The sequence below is a fragment of the Caretta caretta genome, chromosome 5, assembly GCF_965140235.1.
Source record: "Caretta caretta isolate rCarCar2 chromosome 5, rCarCar1.hap1, whole genome shotgun sequence".
Lineage (NCBI taxonomy): Eukaryota > Metazoa > Chordata > Testudines > Cheloniidae > Caretta > Caretta caretta.
The window spans coordinates 51567197-51582275 of record NC_134210.1 but is presented as its reverse complement, the minus strand read 5'-3'; the positions used below and the strand labels follow the sequence as shown (position 1 = coordinate 51582275).

The window sequence follows — 15079 nt, the reverse complement described above, 5'->3', positions numbered from 1 at the left end:
TCAGTTGGACACACCGATTAAGAAGATAAGGATACCAACTTGGCCTCAGCCAGGTTGGTACTATAAGGAAAACCCTGGTCTTGTCCTGTCTGATCTTGTTCATCACTCTTAAAATTAGTCGTGTTGGAGGGAATGTATAGAATAAGCCCTTTGTCTATAGGAAGGAAGGAGAAAGGCATCTCCCAAAGACTTTGGCCTCCTCTTGAGCAGTATAAGGGGCACTTCCTGTTGCTGGATGTGACAAATATGCCCACCTTTGTAAGTCCCCACCTGTGGAATATCACATGAAGAATTTGAGAGTCCAACTCCCATTCATAGTCCTGGAGAAGCCCCTTCTGGGCGTATCATCTGTGACATTCTGGACTCCAGAGAATTAAATGGCTGAGATCTGAATCTGATGGGCTATTCACCAATTCCATAACTATAGCTTTGGCACATAATCAGGGGGATTTTGCTCCTCCCAGTTTGTTGAACATGCAAGCCACACCATCCCTCATGATCTTGACTGATTTGCCCCGATAAGAGGTAGGAACTGAAGGCAGGCATTCCTGACTCCTCTGAGTTCCAACAGGTTGACAGGGAGACTGGTTTCCTGAGATGACTATCTGCCCTGAGTTGTTAGGGTATTGAGGTATGCGCCTTATCCTAACAGTAATGCGTCTGTTGTCACAGATATTGTTGGACCTGGGTGGATGAAAGGGATGCCCACGCAGACACTGAACTGATTTTTCCACCAGTCTAGGGCACTCTTCACCCAGAAGTGAACTGTGGACTGTTTGTCCGAACAGTCTCTGGTTGAGGAACAGATCCTTTGGAACCAACCCTGAAAACAGTGGAGGCATAGTCTTGCACGCTTGGTCATGAAAGTGTAAGCTGCCATATGACCCAGGAGCTGCAAACAGTTCCTTACTGTAGTGCAAGGGCTTCCTTTAATTGTCTCCACCAGTTTTGCCAAAATTATGAATCTGTCTGTGGGAATCTGTCCCTGGCTGCCAATGAATCTAAATATACCCCTATAAATTGTATTCTCTGTAAAGGGGCTAAATTGTTTTTTTTTCCTTTTTTTTTTTTTCCTTTTTTTATTTGCATTTAGCTTCCAATTCCTGCAAGAGAAAGAGAGAGAGGGGGCTATCTGGATGGAAGTTAGTACTAGTTCATAAGATCAGTCCTTGAGTAGCCAGTCATTGAGATATGGGGAGACTAAAATTTCTTCTTGCTGAAGACAAATGGCTACTATCGCAAGAACTTTTGAGAACACCCTTGGGGCTAAAGTGAGGCCAAAGGGAATACTCAATATTGAAAATAATCGAGGTCCAGGGTGAAATATAGGTATTTTCTGTGTGCAGGATCTACTGCCATATGGAAATAGGTGTCCTGTAGGTCGAGGGATAAAAAACAATCTCCTGCCTCTAGAGAAGGGATTGTAACTGCCAGAGTCACCATTCTGAACTTTTAAGACTTTACAATTTGTTCAGTCACCCCTGATCCCACTGTGAGGAGATGGGACTTGTTCTATCACTTCTAAATGAAGGAGAGAGTGTATCTCTTGACTCAGTATAGTCTCCTGAGAGGCGTCCCTGAAGAGGGATAGGGAAGAAAGTGGGACGGACGTAAAGTGGATGATGTAGCTGATGTTATAATGTCCATGGTCAACTTGTCTGTTGTAATAAGATGCCAGGCCTGTTGGAAATGGGAAAGACAGTCTCAAAAAGTGGGATGGTGGGTGAAAGTTTGCAGCTTGCAAACTAGAAGAGAAGAAGGAGTTGAACCTCATCCATCAAAACTGTTGTTTTGACAAGGACTGGGTGTTCACTGAAGGCAGGTGAGAAGGTCTTTTCCTCAGGAATTTTCATCTCTTTCTAAGTATCAGAGGGTAGCCGTGTTAGTCTGTATCCACAAAAACAACGAGGAGTCTGGTAGCATCTTAAAGACTAACAGATTTATTTATTATTTATTTATTTATTTATACCACAAGTACTCCTTTTCTTTTTGCGAATACAGACTAACACAGCTGTTACTCTGAAACCAGATTTATTTGGGCATAAGCTTTCATGGGTAAAAAAACCCACTTCTTCAGATGCATCTCTTTCTAGCAGATTTGGTGGTTCAGTGAAATCCAGAGAACTGGGCCAGGTACAATCTCTATGCGATTTGAGAACTGCTATATCTCCTCTTGTTTGTAGAGGTGCACATACCTAGAGACCTCACTGTGGTCCTGGAGTCTTCAGCATGTACAGGGACTCATTCACAGTCCCTATGACAATCACAGAGGAGAGTCCTCAGTAGTATTCTGAACTCTTTCAGGAATACCGACAGCTGAGAGCCACAACGCCCCATACACGACAATCGTGGTGGAGATGGATCTAGCCACAATGTCCCTGGCATCTAAGGACACTTGAACAGAGGCTCTTGATAATAACTGATCCTCCATACTGATGGCCTAGAAATTCTCTCTATGCTCCTGTGGAAGATATTTAATAACGGTTGTAAAACTAGTTGTAATTCATAAAGTCATACGTGGCCATGATTGCCTGCTAGTTTGTGATCCAAAACTGGAGGGTCATAGATGAGTACGCCTTTCAGCCAAAAAGGTCAAACCTCTTCTGATCCTTATCATAAGGGGTAGACCTGGCATAATGCTGTTTACCACCTTGTTTATGGCATCCACCACCAGGGAATTAGGTGGGAAGGAGGAAAAACAAAAATTCTGAATGCCTATAGGAAACATAATATTTCTTATCTGACCATTTACTACTTGGTGGGATGGTGGCAGGATTTGGCACGCAGTCTTTGCTGGATCCAGGGGTACATCATTAATGGGTAGCACAACTGGGGTGGGTGGTTGTCAACTGCAGAATGTCCAGGAGATTGTGTTGTGAGTCTTTAACCTCCTCAAGAGGTATCTGGAGGGTGTCAGCCATCTTCTTCACCAGGTCTTGGAACTGGCGAAAATTGTCTGACATCAGTGGTAGCGGACGCATAACTGCATCGTCCAGGGATGAAGACGAAATAGGAGTTTAAGGGGTGGAATCTTTGCCCACCCCACTTGCCTGTTCCTCAAAGGTCTCCTCGTGCCAGGGGTTTGGTGGAAGAGACGGTGAAACCCTCGTCTCCTGGTGCAATGGAGCCATAAGTCTGGCAAATTGCTCCCAATATGCTGCCCGAAGATCTCAGTATAGCCACTAGGGAGGCCTCTACAGGAGAAGGGATGGTACCCAGGACTGATCCCACCATCCCTGATATGGATAAGAATCCTTGTCAAAGTATGGGTTCCTGTAATGATGCGAAGGGAACTCTGCACTGATAAGGAGATCACTTGAACATCTCCTTCATCCTCCTCAATGTCCTTTAATGGGGAGGAGGGACCCAGTAGAAAAGGGTGGGGAATCCTGAAAGGTAGCAATGGTAATCTGGTAATGGGGACTGGGGTCTCAGTACTGAGAGTCAGTCGGCATCCATTAGCAGTGAGGCTCCAGCTCGTCTAACACTGACAAGTCCCTGGAGTAGCAGAATTCCTGGGGTAGCAAGTGGGTTGGTACTGATGCAGCAGTTGAGGTGGAGGGTATTGTTAATCTGGAGCATATAGATGCTGAGGCCAAAGGAGTCTGGTGCTTTGATTTTGCTGGTACTGATGGACCAGAATGCAAAGACACCACTGCTGAGTCTGATGTAGATGGTGCTGTTCTACAGGAGTATATGTCCTGGGCCACTCTGTCCTCCCCAGATGGTACCAAGGAGCTGTGCTTCTCCAAAGTGCTCCAGGATCTCCCAGCCCCACTGGTACCACAGGAAGAGTCCTTCACCTCCATGGTACTGAGTCAAGAAGGCAAGGCCTCTGACACTGCAGACTTAGAAGGAGATTGGGGCCTTTTGGGAGCTGGCTCTTGTAGTGGAAGACCAAGGTCCTCTTCTTCGCTACCTTCCTTGAGTCCTCCATGGTCTTCCCCCACCCCTCTTAGGAAAACCTTAGCTGAGGTCAGGCACTGGAGGGCACTGGAGACAGATTATAGGAGGCAGTCCCTGGACCTGACTTAGAAGTGGGTTGAAAGGAATGCTCCATCATCCAAAGCTTCGATTTGGTTTCCCGATTCTTCCATGCTCTAGATTTTAGAGTCAGGCAGAAGCTACTTTTGGGAGACTTGGGACTCTCCCAAGCAACGGCAGCACTTAGATTGGCCATCACTGACCAGACAGCTTCCCGACAAGAGAAGCAACATTTGAAACCTGGGAAGCCAGGCATGCCCAGCCAGGCCAAATAAGCTCCCGAGGGGGAAAAAAAGGGGTGGGGGAGGGAGGAAAAAATCCAAACCTCTCACTACTATCTATAACTAATTCTAACTAGACACACTAAACTAACAATAGAACAACAGCAAAACATGTTGATGCATGCACAAGGTGGACACACTAGAGCTCCATCTCAGTCCAAGGTTGTAAAGAAGGAACTGAGGGCAGTTTGCCTGCTATATAACCTCGGTGTGTGTGGCATGAGGTTGTATAGAGGGCATGCATGAACTGAATGGACACTGCCTATGGAAAATCTCTAATCAAGGTTCTCAAGAGGCACATGCACATCTGAACTAACTAAAGTAGAGCATCCATAGCGACACTACTCAAAGAAGAACAAACATTTCCTCTGCAATATTTACAACTGAAATGTGATGCACTGTGCTACTACAGGATAACCTAAAAGTGAGATTGACTAAAGAGACCAGTCTACTTTCACAGTCCAAGTTGCATGCAAAAGATAAACAAATATCATAAATGGTGTAAAGTATGTTTGATTTTGAAGATCTCTGCAGCTATAATATCCAATATGTTATTAGTGCTATAGTTAAGGATTTTTTTCAGCGATTTTATTCAGACCATATCCTCTGAGTGCAGGATAAAAAAATTAGATTAAAAAACCTAGACTGATAGATCCAATATACTGTTAAAGTTATTGTTAGTGATTACAAGAAAGTTCTTTTTACATACAGAAGTCCTAAAATAGAAGTTGTGAAACTCCAGCAGAAAATCCCTAACTAGTTGACACAGTATTGTGATGTATTTGCAGTTTTCACATCACTTTTCTCCTTTTTTCTTGATTCTCAGGATTCTTAGGTCAGCAATTGGATCACAGCTGTGAATGAAACAGAGTGTTGTAACTCTTTAATAAACCTATCCTCTTTCCTATTGATACTTATTAATTTTACTTAAATTCCAACAACAACAAAATTATGAAACATCACAGTTACCATCCTCTTTCAGGCGTTTCCAGTTTATAAGTTTTGTTTCTTTTTTACAGATCTTATTCACTTGTGTGAGCCTCAAAGCCTGGTCCTTCCTCTGCATTAACTGCTGCTCAAACGCAATTCTGAAGGCATCTGCCATTATATACGCTTCTTCTTTACTCTTCTTCAGAGCTTCACACTATTTTTAATTAAGAGAAAAATAGAATGTATCACACAAACTAGGAAACCAAAGCAGTTAAAAAAATGTAGACTGTGTCTATTAACACAGATAGTAGGACTTCTTATACTATCAGGGAAAGAGCACCGCCAACACAGACACACTCATACCAGGCCTTTATGGTTGAATGGAGATAGAGGAGGAGCTAGCTCAGTACTTTTAGGGAAGTGATGACATCAGTCCTTTCTTCAAAACAATCTTTTTTTTCTTTTTAGAAACAAACTAAACACTATTTTGTTAAAAGAATAATTTTGAAGTGGGGATTGAAATCCTTACCCCTGAATGTGTGTGTGTATATATCTACATACACACACATCCTCTTCACTAATTGCCTCTCCTGCAGTACTGTTTGCCCTTCCAGAACAGCTTGAAGAGGAGCGGGAATCTTGCATGCCAGTTACACTCAGCACTGCTGTCACAGCTAGGCTGTGAACATGTGCAATACAGTTCTACGTTATGAGAAGTTGAGGCACTAGTGTCAAGGAGAACAACCCATGTACAACAGTGCCACGATAGCATCATTTCCAAATCTGTGCTGCTCTTTGGAAAGGGTACTGTTGCCCTACAGCTGCAGGACATTGAGGAAGGATACCATACTTATAAAAGTAATAAAACAAAACAAAACAAAAATGCACCACACAAATTACGGCTTTAACTAAATCTATTCTTTAAGCAAGATAGATAGGAAACACTTTTTCAGACATGATATAAATGACTAAAAGAAAGTCACAGTTGTACGTCTTTAAAAAAGAAAACGATTGTAGGACTTGCTTTTTTTTAAACAGACAAGCTATTTTCCCCCAAACGTTCTTGTTCAGGGTACATTCCTGATGGACATTTTTAGTTCACTTTACTTTTTCTTAGCCATTTTCCTGTTCAATCCAAATGAATCTTCAAATTGATGACAACTTCTGTGGAGGACTGTTACATATGCACAATGGACCTTTCAAAATAATACTTAATCTTACAGTCTCAAGATTTCCAATGGGCTTCCAACAAACTAAAACTAGAACTCACAAATATCATTTTCCATCTTTGAGGGATGGAACTTAGGTTATTCAATTTTAATTGTGTTTCTGTGCCGCTGTATTTATTATTTGTATTGCAGTAGTCCTAAAAAGTCTAAATCAGGATCATGACTCTATTGTGCTAGGAGCTGTACAAACACATGACTCTATTGTGCTAGGAGCTGTACAAACACAAAAAGTCTAAATCAGGATCATAATTCTATTGTGCTAGGAGCTGTACAAACACATGACCCTATTGTGCTAGGAGCTGTACAAACACATGACTCTATTGTGCTAGGAGCTGTACAAACACAAAAAGTCTAAATCAGGATCATAACTCTATTGTGCTAGGAGCTGTACAAACACATGACCCTATTGTGCTAGGAGCTGTACAAACACAAGCTGTACAAACACAATCATCCTTAACCCAAGGGGCTTAAATATACTTTGAGAAGATGCAACAAGTAAATGTGACAAACAACAGGAGGAAAAAAGAAGGACTGATATAGGGAACAATAAGTTCACATGGTTTCTATAGGCTAGCTCTGTGTAAAACTTCTGAAAAATTTCAATGTACCACACGTGGGTTTTCTCTCTCTCACACATACACATATATATTAATAAAAGTGTGGCCACAACTGGATATCTGCAAAAGGCAGCACTCTTAAATTAGGAGTGTGTGTGTGTTTACACACCTACACACTTATACCAGCTAACTCTAAGCAACAAATCAGTTTAGACTTTAAATTTGTAACATCCATTCAAACAAATGCATCATACCTCTTAATAATTAAGACTAGTATATGATTACCATGCTCAGGATCACCTATATTTAGCTTTAAAACAAGACCCTCATGCAGCAAATCTTTTTTAAACAGTCAAATTCCAAGAACATCCTTGTAAAGGAGCAGCCCTGGAAGGTCAGGACTGCTCCCCTGTCAATTAAATATAATTCCACAATATATATGCTATTGGGCCATAAAGTATCCATTCACTGTATGTTGTGAGGTACTCAAAAGGATTACATGGGATTCAGCAACTGAACATAAGATTAATAAAATCAAAGCAAATCTAGACTCATTTTACAAATCCTTTTCTCAATCCTGCAAGCTTTTTATAGCATATAAAACATTAACTTATCTTAACAGATTACATTAGGGCTCCAATACAGCAAGGAGCAGTTGTTGCTATTTTCAAGTCCTCTTTGAATCCTAGGAATGATGATAATGTGCTATACAGGGATGGTGCTTTTACACCAGAAAAGTGAAAAAAGTTATGAAGCTGTGTATGCGTTTCCTGTTCTTGGCCTTTTTTTCCCTTTACTGATCAGTAAGAGTTTAAAACTATCAATTTGCTTAAAAACACCCACAACTTTTAAAGTACTCATAATTACAATTTGGAGAAAAATTGGGCTCTGGTTTAAAGGCTGCCGCATCTTGCACATAATCAACTGTGGCAAAGATTGTAAAAAAAATAAGGGAGCAGTCCATCTCGGTTAAACAACAGGAGGAGAGATTTATAATGCTAGCAACTTGGATTTAAGAAAAAATTATGCCTGGACTATAGAAGATTGTATGAGTTGCAGAAGTGATATTCCTGATCTCTAGGGCACAGTTTTCCTCTATGGAAAATTGCCACACTTAATACCTGAAGTTAGTGCTGAAAAACTGATTTGGAGGCAAAAAGATTTCTCTGCCTCTCATGGAGTTCCTCCCTCTCTCTGGGAACTGCTAAATCCTCCCTACCAGTTGTGACTTAAACCTAGTAAAAATGGCTAGTAGAGAAGTTTCCTGGTATAGATATACTGGCAAACCTTCCTAGTATAGATGCAGCTTATACCAGCGAGAGTGCTTTTGCTGGTGTAGGTTATACTGGTTTATCTAACAAAATATGCTACACTGGCAAAAGTGCTTTTTTGCCAATATCACCATCTACAATAGGGCTTTTGCCAGTATAGAAATGATGTAAAACAAAAAATTACTACACAAGCAAAAGTTTCTAGTGTGTTATTACTACTACTAATTTGTGTTACCATAGCATTTGCTAAAGTCTGCAGAGACTTTTGAAAAGCACTATTTTGTTTTTGAAATGTACTAGATTCAAATAGCAGGTATACTCTAAACTTTTTCATGAAAAAGACATCTATGCTGCTCCACATCCAACTTAGGCTACATTACCTCTTGTCTGAGCTGAAGGAGTTGCTTTCGAGTTGCAGCTGACATTTTAGCACAGGAACAGGGCTCTCCTCCAGGAGCATTACAGGTGCAGGCTCCAAGAATCGCCAGCTTCAAATCCAAGAGCATTACACACCAGTTACTCAAATACCTCTATGTGCACACACAAAGTAATTTAAAGATTCTAGATCTTTACCAATAAAAATATCTTGAAATCCTAGTGGAATAGGGGTTAGGGAAACCCACAATATCTACACACACATGCCATTTATTTTTAATTAAAATAAACAAGTAATAAAAACTATTCAAACTTTACAACATTCATCATCAACCGCCCCTCCTCTCCTTCACAGTATTTTCTCTATTACTAATCATGCCAGTTTGGTATTTGCAATATCTTGGGCAGAGGAGGAGAAGGGAAGTAAACCCTTTTGGAGAGCATCCCCATAAGAGTTTAATGTGCTTTAACGTCACATATTTAGTTAATTCTTGACTGTCCCCATGTAGACAAGCCGAGAACAGAAAAAATTTCAAAGTCAGGGACAGATACTAGTGCTATATTATACGCTCTGATTTTATCTGGGACATGTGCATGGATAAACTTTTTTTTTTTTTTCCTTTTTAGAGTTTACCTGTTTGGGTACATAAAACCTGGAAAGATGTATTCTGCAAAATTAAGACTATGATTCTGTTATGGAGGTCATGGAATCTGTGATTTCCAGAGACCTCCGTGACATTGGGGCACTGCAGCAACCCAGCCTCTGCTGGCAGCAGGGGACCTTCTCGCAGCAGCCCTGCCGTGATGGGCAGTGGGGGGACCCCTACAACTGATCAGCCACTGCCACTGGCAGGGCTGCCCAAGCTGCCTAGCCACCAGTGCTGCTGGTGGGGGACCCGGAGCTCTCTAGCTACAGCAGGCAGTGGGGGGACCCCGCAGCTCTCCAGCCGCCGCAGGCAGCGGTGGATCCCCACCAGCTCCCAGCCCCACAGGCGGCAGGGGATTCCCTCACCAGCTCCCAGTCCTGCGGGCAGCGGGTGCCCCAGAGCACCCCAGCCACCACCAGTGGTGGAGGGTCCCTGGCAGCTGCTCAGCCACCGCTACTGGTGGGGCCCCCCCTCAGCTCCGAGCCCAGCAGGGAGGGGGAGATTCCCCCCCCACAGCTCCCTGCCACTGGGCATGAGTGGGGGGCCGCAGCTCCCAGCTGCTGCATGCAGCGGGGCAGGGTGCTGGACCCTCCTCCCTCCCCATTTTGTCAGTCATGCTTTTAGTAAAGGTCAGGGATGGGTTACGATTTCCGTGAATTTTTGTTTATTGCCCATGATCTGTTGTGATGGAGTGGACTAGGCCTATAGGCCCTCTGCTGGAGACCTCAGGGTCCTGCCACACTCATCCCAGGTAAGGAGCAGTGGCGAGATCCTTCAAGCAGGCTAGAGTGGCTGCAGGGGAAGCAGCCAATCAGGGCCCAGGAGAGCCCTATGAAAAGGAGCTACAGGGGAAGTTCCTTGCTAGAGCTGGATGAGCATGGATGGTGTGGCTGGCTGAGGGAACTGCAGCACAATGGACAGCCCAATCCTAGTAGGGACCAGGGGAGCAAGGAAGAACTCCTGGCTGGCTACTGCATCTGAGCTTAGAAGAGCCCTGAGCTGGAGTCTGGAGCAGTGGGGGGGCCTGGGTCCCCGCTTCCCCATAGGCCACTGGGGAAGGGCCTACAATTGGACATCAGTAAACCCGCAGAAAGGGACTGAACTGTCAGAAGGCCCTGCTGAAGACTGGGGCCAAAACAGACTAAAAGAGCAAAACCATTGCCTCCAGGGAAGAAATGTCAAGCTATTCCCTGAATAAATGGGTAGACAAGGTATTACTGACCTCATCAGCCTATGAATAAGTAGCAGTCAGATATTTAACAAATGTGGACATACCCACACATATTGTATATTATGAGATTATTAAAAGGTTGAGGTGCAGATTTTAAAAATGCTTAAGTGATTTAGGGGCACAAATCCCAATGACTTTCAATGGCAGTTGTGCTTCTAAATCCCTTAGCTTTTGAAAATGTTCTCCCTAGTTGTAACTGAATACCCAAGTAATAAAGAGACCATTACGTTGTCATCTTGCTAGAATGAACATTTCCAGGAATGTGGATTCAACCTGTCATGTCATACTATTTTTCCTTGTCAATAGGATTCTCCCCCTGGAAAGTTAAGGAAGTCTTGGATATATTCCAGCCTGCTCTCTGGAAATCTCAGACCTTGAATCACATACACTAGATTCTTGGTTGTTCACCATCATTTTTGCCACATTTGCAGCATGACAGACAGGATAGTGGAATATCTTCCACTGACCAGGAGCCTGCTAGAAGCATGGCTTCTACCATACAGCATAAGGACAGTCAGAAGAGTTGTCAGTATGTTGATACTGCTCCCTGAAGACCTCAAAATTGGTCTCCTCTCATAAGAGAAGTGCAGAGCTTGAGGAGATAGTGCTAAACCCATTGACATTAGTAGGATATCCTGATGATTCTTTAGTCCGCTCTTCCTTTCCACAACAGTAGCAAAGCAGATAATTGCCCAGGCTCAGACCATTTATTGCAAGCACTCCATTAATAACAGGAGGCATATTTCTCATTTGCTATAAAAGTCATACTGTATTCTGATGCATTATCAAAATGAATTTTTGGAAGGAAATGTTTCGTGAAACTTCATTAACTGGTCAAACAAAATGTTTAAAAAAAAACACACACATATCTTCCAACCAACCATACTTACTGAAATAAAGAAAACAAAATTCTCACTTACTTCAAGACCTGTAATTTCTGTAAAGCCACTTTTATTAATGGACATATTTTCCTGAATTATTTTCTGTTGTTTTACATCAAGCATTGCAAGAAATTCCAAGCGCTGTTGATTCAAAACTATGAAATTCAACATTGAAAATAATTAGTTTTTCATGCTTCTAATCTCTCAATATCTGACTTTGCTTACCAAGAAATTATGACAGAGTGATAGCTCTCCTACAGTTAAGGTTAAAATCAGCTTTCTGTTCAAAGCTTGACTCTGCTGAGTGCTCTAAAATCTACACTATTAGCTGTATTGCTTTGTAATGTGGTGTGCTGGACATGGGTTTCTGTTCGTGATCCAAATTTGGGGCCATTTGACCAAAGCATACCAAGATACAGACCCCGAAAAAACCCAGCTTCTCTTAAAGTTGAGAGTTTCTGGCAACTTTTTTTTTTTTTCTTACAGCTAGAAATCAAAACATGGCTCAGATCATTGCATCAGGGTCTCCAACATTCAAGGGTTGCCCCAACAAAGTGCCTGGTATCCAGCAGCCCTTTGGGCAAAATCAAATTAAAACATTATTTGAAAAAGATTTTGCTTCTCCAGTTAGGCTCTTTGCAAGCCTCGTGCTTATTCTCATTTCCAATAGATTATACTAAGAATGCATGGACAGAGGAGATAACAGGACTGTTACCTGCATATAAACTTGATAGCTCAAGGGGATAAGTAGTAGTCCTTTGAATCTGACTCATCCAGCCAGTGTCTGTTCAAGTCACACCGTGCGTGAAAAGGCTCAATGGCATATTGCTAAATCTGTCTGTTAGTGGGTTTACTTTGGGATAATATATTTTTGAATTTAAAAAACAAATAGACATGTGAATGTTTGCTGAGAGGTGAAAGGGGTTTGCTTAGGGCTGTCAATCGCAGTTAACTCATTAACTCAAAAAAATAATCACGATTAAAAATATTAATTGTGATTAATCACAGTTTTAATCGCACTGTTAAACAATACAGTACCAATTGAAATTTATTAAATATTTTGGATTTCTACATTTTCCTATATATTGTATTCTGTGTTGCTACTGATCATGATAGAACAGACACGATTTTTTTTTTAAAGTTACCTCATTGTAAGCTCATTCAGAGTGCCTTACTTCATTATTTTAATGCAAAGAGTGGCAACTAAAACAACTACCAGTGTGGAAGAAAAGATTTTAATAGTCAAATCATACATCTAACATGAATTTTGAGTCTACATTCAACCTATCATTCCGCCCTGTCTTCCTCATCCCAGAGGAAATACCCCAAATCTGCAACGCCAGTAGGACAAGGAAGAAAAAGTCAAAGACAACAAAGGTGGGGCTCTGTTGCTAAAGGTGAATATCCTATGATTCATCACAAATATGTCAGTGACGCTCCAACAGGTTGCTAAAGAACAGTGCTCAAGTTATGGCAAAGAGTCACATTTTAAAAGGAGATCGTGAGTGTGTCTCTCTCTCTCTCGCACACACACACATCCCACTCCTTATTATATTATGTAAAATATCAGTACATCCTGAAGTCACAGTTATGAAGGTAAGTTGAAATGAATGAAAAATTTTGTAAGCCACATCTGGCTTAAGATGGTATCTCCAGACATCAGCTGCTAAAGAAGTTTTCCAGATCCAAAGTTAAACAAAGCAAGATCAGATGAACATGAAGGCACCACTGAATAAGAATGTGTTGGCTCTTAAAGTAAAATAAACCTCTTTTGTGACACTACAGGTGCAATCTTTACCACCATGGCTGGCATACACCCCCATTTCCTGGGACTCGGAGCTTTCATCATCCTGATCCTGAGGGATGTCCTGACCAGACCGAAGAGAGGGACCTGGATAACATCACCACCCCTATGAGCTCAAGCTGAATCCCAAACACCATCTGGGATGAAATGGGATCAGACTTACAATAGCTCTAGCCCACCTCAAGTAACTTCTTCTCTTTTTCCCAAAAGGACAGTTATGATCATATTTAATACCATCTAAAAGTTTGTCAAACAAGGGGATTTTCCTTCTAAAAGGATGTTTAATAATATGTTTGCCATGGTAAGCAGGCTGTGATTTCTGTATAACAAATCCCGAACCTTGTTTAACATAGTCTTTGTCCAACATTAAACAACGTTAACACCTTTGGCCCATATATTCCAAATAAATTAATACGACAAACCCCTTATGCTTAACGATCTGTTCCAATTTGAATTTAGACACTCATTACATTCCCAAGACCTGAAGAACTCTGTGAAGCTGTCCATTCCATCCACAGAAGTTGGTCCAATAAAATATATTACCTCACCTATCTTGTGTCTCTCATTAAAAACAGTACGTTTAAAAAGGGTAAAGTATTGAGCTATGCAGTGTTTGCTTACTTGCATTTTCAGATTTAAGAGTTCTGACTTCATCTGTTCTGAGTTTCAATGTTTCCTTAAGGGCTGCATTTTCACAATATATCCTGCAGAAGTTGGAAACAAACACAGACTGTTTTAGCTTTGAAATAGTTATTTTAAAAAGGACTCAAGTTAAAATCAGTTGTGTCTTAAAATGTTTTCCTTAGCTTTATATATATATATATATAAATTAGAATTACTGAAAGATTAGAGAAAAATCCCCCTGCCCTACTATTTTTTCAATTTGCTTACTCTGTGCCTCTGACAAGACTGTGGGCTGGTCTTCACTACCGGAGAGATCTACGCTGCTGCAACTGATGCATCAGGGTTCGATTTAGCGGGTCTAGTGAAGACCCGCTAAATCAATGGCAAAGCGCACTCCAGTCGACTCCGGTACTCCAGCTCTCCAAGAAGAGTAAGGGATGTCGACTGGAAAGCGTCTCCTGTCAATGCAGCACAGTGAAGACATCGGGGTAAGTCGACCTAAGCTACATAGACTCCAGCTATGTTATTCACTTAGGTCGACTTACCCCCATAGTGAAGACAAGCCCTGTGTGTGTAAGCAGTTTCCTATTTTGTTTGTGAAGATTTCCCACAGCAATGGAAAGAGAAAAAAATATGTACAAGAAATGGAAGATACTGTATCATAAAATACAAAAACTGGCAGAGGGTTGGTACAAATAGCAAAATATAGAACCTGAAACTACTTTTAACTCTTTAAAAAAAACAACAGCTAGATATTAAGCTGATAATGTCCCTTCTACAGTCAATGATTCTTCGTGGGAGATTCTGCTAATAATATTTAGTGTACTGCCCATTATATAACAAACACAAAAAGAAACAAAAGTGCATATTCAAAGCCTTGCAAATAAGAAACATTTTGAAAATCTCAAACAAGTAAAATGGAACATAAGATACCTGTAAAACACCTGAACTTGAGAGAAAATGGAAGATACTATATTGTCACTGGGGACAGTCATTAAAAAGATATGTAAAAAATACATAATTATGGTACTTTGAAATATTTGTTAGACAATCCATAATGTCCATGAAAGGTTAAAATACAGTGATTTTATTGGGCACATTTGTCTGTTACGATATGGCTTTGTCCTTAGCAAACAGTGCAAACTTCCTGTTTCCTTAAGTACGGTTCTAAAACACATCTGTTCTTTTAATTCTGGAGTATATCAAAATGTAATGCACTTCACCTTGCATTTAAATTTTTCCTGTTCCTGGAAGAGAAAGGGACA

General features: G+C 41.3%; 1 protein-coding gene across 2 annotated transcripts in view; it reads right to left on the bottom strand.

Moving 5' to 3' along the window:
- The window catches only part of CCDC125 (coiled-coil domain containing 125), a 37846-nt gene that overhangs the window by 4618 nt on the left and 18149 nt on the right, over positions 1-15079 (bottom strand). For both annotated transcript variants that reach the window (XM_048851048.2, XM_048851046.2), the window contains exons 7-10: positions 13812-13894; positions 11426-11541; positions 8633-8740; positions 5235-5409 (exon numbers count right to left, since the gene is read on the bottom strand). In XM_048851048.2, the coding sequence (XP_048707005.1) occupies positions 5235-5409; positions 8633-8740; positions 11426-11541; positions 13812-13894 (482 nt within the window). The remainder of the gene's footprint in view (positions 1-5234; positions 5410-8632; positions 8741-11425; positions 11542-13811; positions 13895-15079) is intronic.